General features: G+C 44.3%; 1 protein-coding gene across 2 annotated transcripts in view; it reads right to left on the bottom strand.

Annotated features, from left to right (window-relative positions):
* Positions 1-1,431: 1,431 nt before the first annotated feature.
* PTPRN (protein tyrosine phosphatase receptor type N) overlaps positions 1,432-10,133 on the bottom strand; it is a 169,968-nt gene continuing 161,266 nt past the window's right edge. For both annotated transcript variants that reach the window (XM_077447849.1, XM_077447850.1), the window contains 2 exons: positions 8,737-8,810; positions 1,432-3,550 (listed from right to left, as the gene is read on the bottom strand). In XM_077447849.1, coding sequence (XP_077303975.1) covers positions 3,479-3,550; positions 8,737-8,810 — 146 coding nt within the window. In that variant the 3' untranslated portion in view covers positions 1,432-3,478. The remainder of the gene's footprint in view (positions 3,551-8,736; positions 8,811-10,133) is intronic.

Raw genomic sequence — 10,133 nt, 5'->3', positions numbered from 1 at the left:
CACAAATGCAGTGGAAATGTTTTTTTTTAATGGGAGTAAGTTCATTTGGCAAAGAGGGACTCTGCAATTAAAGTGGTTGTAAACCCTTACAAACCACTTTGACCTACAGGTAAGCCTAGATTAAGGCTTACCTGTAGGTCCAAGAAATATATCTCCTAAACCGTATAGGTTTAGGAGATATTTACCTGAAGACAGCCACCGCTGTCTACGCTGCATGTGCCGTGGACAGCGGTGCGCAGGCGCACTGGGTAAGCCGCAGATCGCGGAGATATGCCGCGAGTGTCTGCTCCCATGCGCGGGAGTGACGTCATCGCTGCTTCGGGGAATCACAGCGCCAGAGCAGCGAGACCCACCAAGACGATGGACGCTCGGAACTACAGGGGACAGCGGTGACTTCGCTGGCTCCTGTGTCAGGTAAGTGACACATAATGGACTACTATGCGATGCATAGTAGTCCATTATGCTTTGCCTTTGCAGGGAATGAAAGAGGATTTACTTCCTCTTTAGGGAATGAAAGAATGAAAGAGGATTTACTTCCTCTTTAATTGCAATTCATCTGATCATTCTTCATAACATTCTGGAGTATATGCAAATTGCCATCATAAAAAATGAGGCAGCAGACTTTGTGAAAATGAATATTTGTCATTCTCAAAACTTTTGGCCACGGTTGTATTTCATGCAAATATACTCACGAGCATCCCAGTGGAACAAAAGCTAAAAAAAACACAATGTTGCGGTACACCAGAGGGTGTGATGACATCATAGACCAGTTGCTCCTCCCTATGTGTTTAGTCTATGCAAAGGACATCCTCGGGGGACATAAAGAAAATCCTAAACTTTTTTATTTTAGTTTTTGGATAGAACTGGAAAAGAATGGCATCCCTGTCAGGATTTACTGCTGCCTGGGGCTCCATTAGAGAAACATTTTTCTCACTTTCTGTTCTTGGGACAACCTTTTACCAAACCAAACTCTGCAAAATTTCTTCCCCACTCTATCCAAAGGGAAAAAAAGCTTTATAGATACCGTTTACCCCCTTCAAAAAAGGACAGGCTTGATGGGCCACTTTGCCTTTTTCTGCCACCACTCTCCTGCTTCTATGCTCAGCTATTGGTGTAAATGAACAGGTGTTCCTGATAAAGTAGCTTCTAGGGCAGTGATGGCGAACCTTGGCACCCCAGATGTTTTGGAACTACATTTCCCATGATGCTCAACTACACTGCAAAGTGCCAGTGCATCATGGGAAATGTAGTTCCAAAACATCTGGGGTGCCAAGGTTCGCCATCACTTTTCTAGGGCAATCGACGTAAGGGCTGCAACATTAATGCCAATGGATGTTTCAGACTTTAATAAGCTAGGTGAAAAGCAGGGCTCTTGTGTTGAGATGTTCAGCCAAATACATTGAAAAGAAAGATGACGACACCACACACAGCTTGTTTGCAGTTGCACAAATCCAACACGAATACTTTATTCACATCAAGATACAAAATTAAAGTCTATTATATTTCTCTAGAAATGATTTTCATTTTCTTGTTGGTGGTGGCGAATGTCTATACAATGCGGTATGAAAAGGAAAAGAGGTATAAGACTGGGGAGTGGATGGGCTACCTCGTCTCAGATATGCCTTCCCCCATATCTGTCCCCAGCAGAAAATGCAGCATATTTAGAAACGGAGAAGATATGACAGGACAGAATGACTTAGAGTACGGTGAGGTTGGGCGCTGGGCATCGTCAGTGCGTGCCAAGTGCCCTCATCCAATAACAGCTCAGTTTCCTTGTCTTACAAAAGGCTCTGGAATTACCTTAACTCTACATGGTATGCCCTTCTACATGGCATGCCTTCTGAGGTTTTGAACTAGCTAAGCAAGGTAGTTCTGCTATGTCAACCCTTGGCTTGGGAACTCTGAGATGTCCTACGACCGGTCTGCACGTCAGAGGGGATTCTGTGTAGTGAATATGCCGACCTAAAGACCTGATATTTTCATAGATTTGCTTCAATGTTTAAAGATTCATTAGTACAGATGTCTTGTAGACTTCAGCAAGGTTTGAAGTCTTTAGGTCCTGTGCTGTCCTCTCTGTCGCCACCATTATAACCGCATTATGAAGCAAGCAGACCCCGATAGCTAGTCTCAGTCCCTTGAATTCCTCATTTTTGTTTTCAAAGGCAAATGAAAAGACTGACCATTCTCTTCTGCCTAAATCAGAACACGGTGGTAGAGAGGACACAGCTAAATCTATGGTGGGCATATCTGAAACGATTTGAATATTTGTAAGCCAGAGGGTCAACAACATAACTAATCAAAGGGTCAGCAGTTTTGAAGGATATTTGCAAGTTTTTGATTCTAATACCTGGGGCCCGAAGCAACAATAAAGCTCTTTGATTGTTGTACAGTTTTTTTTTTTTTTACGCTTTTGAAAGGAGTTCAGCTTTGTTACATGGGATTATACTAAGTGGCCTCATCCAAAGTGCAGTTAGGGGGACTTCTTTATCCACCATACAGTCCAGTGGAAGACGTCATTGCAGCCATTTTCTTCAGCTCTTACAGTGTCCACTGCATACATGTCACAGACTCAAAGGCCCACTGAATTTTGTAATTTTCTTAAATATACATTTACTATTTAAGTAAACCTGACCTAACATAGAGATGATTTGCAGACTCTTAGTGGTACCTGCAAACATCTGTATTGGTCTTCCTGTCGATCCCTGAGAAGCCCCCTTGGATCCTAGGCCCCAGCTGTACATCAGGCATTGACTTTTGTCCAGGTCAAGATTAAGCCCCTCCTCTTTCCAGTGCTAAGCCCAAGTCCCCACCTTTCAACTGTCAAGTGCCAGAACTTCAGTAAGAAGTAGAGGCATTTGACAGTTGAATGACAGGAAAGGGACTCAATGCCTGAAGGAAGTAGGGTTTATTCTCAACTTGGGCAAGAGTGTGCAGTCTAGGCCACCACAAGGACACAGATTGATCTGGACACTTACATGGGTAAATGCAGACATCTTAAAGATGCCTATATCTTGGTACCATTGTTACTTTAGGAGTAGCTTCATTTACCTTAAGTGCTTGAGGCAATAAATATTACATTTATAAAAAATATAGTTTGTTGTGCCATATAATGTGTTTGATGTAGTTCCAGGTGGTTTGCTGAAATTGTTATTCTGGGATTTCACCCTGGGGATCTTGGGAGACTCGGAGCCTCTCTGCTATTGGAGAACGATGAATAGATATGATTGGATGACAATGAGGTACTAGCAGCTTAGGGGTGAAGCATGGGGGACGAGGTAGCAAATTTTGGGGTAAGAAAAGTCAGGCAGTAGAAGGGTAGATGCTTGGAAAGGCAAATAGGCATTAGGGATGTAGAAGGGCAGCCATAAATCTCTGGCATGAAGAGTAGAGAGCACATAAATGGACAGTTGAGGTGGAGCTGCCATCTTTGTAAGGCAGGCGCAATGTCACAACACCGAGTGGGGCAGCTGGGTCAATCTCACTGTGGCAGAGCCTTCAAGATTGCATTTACTTCCTCCGCCACTGCCGTGAGGGCAAACTCAAACTGATCCTGCAAAAATGGAAAAGAAACAAATGTGTCACCATAGAAATACAGTACCAGCAAAATTGTTCATCATCTGGGAGTTCATTTTAAATGTTCAGTCTACCCAAAAATCTCAGCAATGCGGATGAGGCTGGGCTGAATGGCAGGACATGTAAGACGATTGCAATTGGATCTGGCCAGTTTATGAGTAGGGTCTACAGTTAGCAGAAGAAACTGGCCAACTGCTTTGGGAGGATATACAGTTGACATGTTTGGCATGAGAATGTCTGCCTGCTCTCTTCTCTTGTATGATCAAGAAACGAACCTTAAAAAACATTTTATGGACAGATTGTGATCATTTATTTGACCACCATCTTCCAATGGCTTACAGTATATCTCAGGATCTCCAGTTTGAAAACCGGGTCTACCTACCTGCCAATAACAATGTCTAGAATGATGATTCCAGATTGTCTGGTGATTTTCTGGTCAGATTCTAACCATATAAACAAAAAAATCTCACCTCTGGAGAAGTAAACTCTCCCAATTTTGATGCTTCTTTTCATTTAGTCCATTATAAGTAATTATCAGACTATAGCCACTGTAATCCAGCCCAAATCACATATTACTTACTGTTTAAAGAAACTTTAAAAAACTTGTTTCCAGGGGTTAGGCAGCGCCATCTTAAGTATTGAGTCCACAGTGGAGTGCATTTCCGCCCTTACATTGAACACTTCCTGTACTGTTAACCAAGCCTCCTTCTCAATCCAACGTTTCTATGGCAACCCTGATTCCCTGCTCATAGCTGACGTATTTATTTCATAGTATTTACTTGTGCCGATGTGCCTTTGTCAGACTTATCAGCTTCAGCTGATAAGACTGCAGTAATGGCCAAGTTTAGACTGTATGTGAGGTCACATGGGGTGTAGGAGGAAGCTCTAAGTGATTAGCAGCCTCCTGGGAGTTCAGTGTTGTGCCGTAGGAAGTCCTGATAACAGATAGATAAGCACATAGAGAGTGTGCCGTAAATCAGGGGAGATCTGGGCATGCTCAGTGACTTCATTCTACAGAACAAAAAGGATTACAACAATACTAAGAACGTAAGGAGATATCTACAAGCAGTGATCATTGGGTTTTTTATGCTGATTTACATGGGACAAAGTTGTGGGGGAGGGTTTACAACCACTTTAAGAGATATAAGAAGCCAGTTATTTTATGAACACATCAACATCTATCCATAACCAAATTATCAGCTTTGGGTAGACTGTCCCATTAAAATGGTAAATTAAGCAAAATAGGTTTATGTGCCTCTCACAAGTTCTACAATGGGCTCAGTGTCTGCCTTATACATTCATTTATTCCATGTCTGTGATGTTTTAAAGCCCTCAGACTGTACTACTACTCCAAAAAAAATTGGGACGCTGTGTAAAATATACATAAAACCAGAAAGCAACGATCTCAGAAAACCATAATGTATTCACAATAGAAAACATATAAAATGGTTAAATTGAGAACATGTACCATTTTAAGAAAACAATAAGGTCATTTTGAAATTGATGGCAGCAACAGGTCTCAAAAAATTGGGACAAGGCAACAAAAATCTGTCAAAGTAAGTGGTACTAACAAGGAAGAACTGGAAGAACATTTATAACTAATTAGATCAATTGGCAACAGGTCAGTAATATGATTGGGTATAAAAAGTGTCTCAGAAGTAAAGATGGCCAGAGGTTCACCAATCTGTCAAAATCTGCATCTAAAAATTGTCATACAATTTCAGAGTAATGTTCCTGAACATAAACTGCAAAGACTTTAAATATATCATCATCTACAGTACATAATATTATCAAAATACTCTAAAAATCTGGAGAAATCTCAAATCTGTGGAGAAACACAAATATTGGATCGTCTTCCCCTTAGACGGCACTGCATTAAACAGACATGGTTCTGTGATGAACATCACTGCATGGGATCAGGAATACTTCCGAAAATCACTGCCTGTAAACACAGTTTGCTGTGCCATCCCAAATTGCAAGGTAAAGCTCTATCATGCAAAGAAGAAGCCATATCTGAACATAATCTGGAGACGCCACCGTCTTCTCTGGGCCAAAGCGGATTTAAAATGGTCCTTTGCAAAGTGGGAAACTGTTTTGTGGTCAGACAAATCAAAATTTGACATTCTTTTTGGCAGCCATGGGCGTATACGCGGCCTCTTGATGGGTGGGCCTAGACACCCAGTGGCCCTGTGTTGAAGACGCAGTCCCAGTGCGGTAGCTGGCGGGGATCAGTAAGCTCCTGATGCATACTTGCGATTGGGAGCTTTCCGATCATGTAACCCCTGTGACAGCCAATCACAGTGGCCACACAATCCAAATGCCCGCCTCTGCCTCCCAAAGAACTCTAAGCCCTTGTACACACGGTCGGACATTCTGACAACCAAATCCATTGGATTTTGTTCGACGGATTTTGTCCGAAACTTTTGCATACACACGGTCGGACAAAGTTGTTGAAAAATCCGATTGTATATAACGTGATGACGTTATTTCGTTATGATGGGACTACGTTCAGGCTAGTAGCCAATAGCTTTGGTCTAGGAATTTTATCTGAGCATGCGTGGCACTTTGTCTGTCGGAGTAGGCTACACATGATCTGAGTATGTCCGATCGCAGAATTTTTGTCGGAAAATTTTACGGACAAGTTGGAAAACTTGGTCCGTCGGATACTCTGATGGAAACAGTCCGATGGAGACCACACACAGTCGGAATATCCGACAAAATGGTCCGATAGGACACATTCCGTCGGAATCTCCGACCGTGTGTACAAGGGCTTAAAGCGTCGGGAGGTGGCTGGCGGAAAGAGGTTAAGGACACTATGAGGCTCCAACTACTTATGGCTATGTGAGTTTTCATCATAAATGTTCTATGTTCTTTTTTTTACAATAAAAAAAAATATATATTCACCCCTAAATATGGCACTGACCCAGTGGTGGTACGTCCATAAAGGGCGCATGAATCTATCGATTGGTCGCTGCTGTCGCCCCCCTATTCATGTGCCTGGCCCCTTGTCCGGCGCCAGGCATATGAATTACAGTGGCGGTGTTTCTTTCCAAGCGCCTGATTAGAGCCATAGGCCCTAATAGGCTTCCTTATTAGAGCCATGGGCTCTAATAGGCTTCCAAAAGGGTAAACAGCGGGCGCACTGCTGTTCCTTAGCTGATTACTGATTGGTGTGTTAGGGAACCAAATACATCGCTTCCCTAACACTGACCCTGCCTCTCAGCCAATCAGGTTGCTCAGGTCTGGTTAACTGTCACCTGAAACAACAGGACTATTGAACACCTGACGGGAGGAGAGGACGGAGGAGAAGAAGTGCAGGAGACGCATTAAAGGACCCGGTCGTCGCCATCACCCGTTGCCCCACAAGACAGGGTAAGTGGCAGGCAGAAGGCGAGCAGGGGGCACACTGTCACACTGGCAGCATTGGGCACACTGGCAGCATTGGGCACACTGTCAAACTGGCAAAATTCGGCACACTGGCAGCATTGGGTACACTGTCACAGTGGCAGAATTCGGCACACTGGCAGCATTTGGCACACTGGCAGCATTGTGCACACTGGCAGCATTGGGCACACTGGCAGCATTGGGTACACAGGCAGCATTGGGCACACTGTGAGACTGGCAGAATTTGGCACACTGGCAGCATTTGGCACACTGGCAGCATTTTATGGGCACGCTGGCAGCATTTGGCACAGTGGCAGCATTGGGCACACTGTCACACTGGCAGCATTGGGCACACTGGCAAAATTTGGCACACTGACAGCATCGGGCACACTGGCAGCATTGGGCCCATGGGCACACTGGCAGCATTGGGCCCATTGTCACAGTGGCAGAATTCGGCACACTGGCAGCATTTGGCACACTGGCAGCATTTTTATGGGCTCGCTGGCAGCATTTGATGGCACAGTGACAGGGTTTGATGGCACAGTGGCTGCAATTGATGGCACAGTGGCTGTGTTTGATGTTTTTTTTTCCAATTTTTTTTTACTTTGTTTGCGCCCCCCCTCCCCCAAAATCTTTTAGCACCAGCCGTCAACTGCCCTGACCCAACTTTTTTGAGACGTCTTGCTGCAATCAAGTTCAAAATACCCTTATTTGTTTCTGGAAAAAAAAGGTAAATTTTTGCAGTTTAAACATTTGATACGTTTTCTATTTTCTATTGTGAATAAAATATGGGTTTTATGAGATTTGCAAATCATTGAATTCTGTTTTTATGTAGATTTCACACAGTCCCATCTTTTTTGGAATTGAGGTTGAATAACATGCAGCTCTTTAGTGGGAACCCCAGACATTGCAAATGTATTGTATTAAAAGAGAAGTTTTTTTTTTCATACTTACCTAGGTGGATGCAGCCTTGGTTCCGATGCTGCATCTGTCCCCCCCTCTAAGACTCAGAACTGAGCGATCAAAGACCGCTGATCGCTCGGTTCTCAGCGCTCCATGAGTAGCCCCCTCCTAGGTCACTGTTGAGCTGGACTGTGGAGGGGGCGGGAGCTGCTGGCTCAGGCTCTTAGAGGCTCGCTAAGAGTCTGAGCCGGGTGCCAGTCCAGGGTCGTGGGCAAATCCCGCCTTGATTGTCGCAATCTTGCCCCAGCCTGGACCGGCTCTGTGACGTCAGCCGATAGCAAGCTTCAGCCCGCTGTCTGCTGAAAACGGGTCTCGAGAGTGCAGAACGAACTGCACTCTTGTGATCCACAGGAGAAGTACAGCCAAACGAGCTTTGGCTGTACTTCTCCTTTAAGGAAATCCTAGCCAGGTTTGGAATTCTACCCAATGGCACCACTGCCTCCTGTCTATGTTGGCCATTGAAGCTGGCTATCAATTTTGGTGGCCAATAAAAGGGATCATAGGATAGGAGTACGCATGCAAGAGAGACATGAAAGCTGGCCCACTACCCATAAAAGGACCAGTTTTATAAACTAAAAATGTCATAGGTTTGCTTAAAAGTAGCCCTGTCTGCTCACTATAACCACAGTTCTTCCTTTGACTTACCCACTACATTTTGGAGGAATGAAAGGGACAATCTGATTGGTTGATATAGGAAGAACTAACAGTTGAAGACACCGTGTAACATAAAACTATCAGCAGCAGCTTCTTGATTGTGGGAGAATACAACATAATTAGACAGACTATGGATATGAAGTGAGTAGGAAGGCTTTGTACCTTTGTCCGCACCATCCCAGGTCGCTGGTCCCGGACATGCTCCAGTGAGGCCGCAATATCGATCTCCTTCACACCTGCACACAGGATCAGAAAGAACGTTATATACACTCACCGGCCACTTTATTAGGCAAGAAAAAACAAAAACGCTGCTCCGGGTGTTTAGAGATAAGGCTGATTGAAATATCTTCCAGGGTGCTAGCCCCGGCCCACCTCCGCGGGAAATTTGGAAAGAAGAAAGAAATGGCTGCACATCCAGAACTTCCGACTGCCTTTCATTTTGTTTCACAAAGATAACTCCAGAGACACCAAACTGTGGTCACGTAGATGCGTTTCACACATACATTTTGTGCTTAATCATGATTAAGCACAAGATGTATGTGTGAAACGCGTCTACGTGACCACAGTTTGGTGTCTTTGGTGTTATCTTTGCGAAACAAAATGAAAGGCAATCGGAAGTTCTGGATGTGCAGCCATTTCTTTCTTCTTTCCACTTTATTAGGCACACCTGTACGATTGCTTGGCAACACAAATTGATAATCAGATATTTGTGCAGAGCAGACAGAGACCCAGTCTCACTCTCCTCTATAGGGCAACTGGATGGAAACGGAGTGCCTGTCCGTTTCCATCCGATCTGATGGCGGACAGGATCGGATCAGATGGCGGTAGGTGTCAGAGGACATGTGACAAGCAATAACTGCACACACATTTAAAGATAACCTGCTCTTTGTCCAAGGAAAGCAACAGGTTCTCTTTAATGCCCTCTTCCCTTCTGCGTATACACTATATGGCCGGATATTTATGGACATCTGACCGTCACACCTATATGAGCTTACTGGACATCCCATTCCATAACCATAACCAAAATATGGAGTGGCCTGCCTTTGTGGCTATAACAGCCTCCACTCTTCTATGATGGCTTTCCACAAATCTTTGGGGGCGTGTCTGTGGGAATTTGTCCCCATTTGTGAGGTCAGGTACAGATGTTGGATGAGAAGACCTGGCTTACCATTGGCATTCCAATTAATCCTAAAGGTGTTGAGTAGGGTTAAGGTCAGGGCTCTGTGTAGGACACTCAAGTTCCTCCACAGCAAACTCATCACACCATGCCTTCATGGAGCTGGCTTTCTATATGGGCACAGTCATGCTGAAACAGAAAAGGGTCTTCACCAAACCGTTACTATAAGATTGGAAGCTCACAATTGTCCGAAATGTTATTACCCTTCACTAAAAACACCACCACTCGGAAGAGTGTCCACATACTTTTGGCCCATACATTATGTCAGCTATTCCCAACTAGGGTTCCATAGAAGCCAAGGGTTCTTCCAGAGGTTGCTAGGTGTTTCTCGTGACTGATTTGACTCCTATCTGTCGGTGCCTGCATTGTTTAGGGGCCAAAA

This window comes from Lithobates pipiens, unplaced genomic scaffold, assembly GCF_037356315.1.
Source record: "Lithobates pipiens isolate NorthernLeopardFrog02 unplaced genomic scaffold, aLitPip1_a1.2 Scaffold_22, whole genome shotgun sequence".
NCBI lineage: Eukaryota > Metazoa > Chordata > Amphibia > Anura > Ranidae > Lithobates > Lithobates pipiens.
This window is presented reverse-complemented; position numbering and strand designations above follow the sequence as displayed.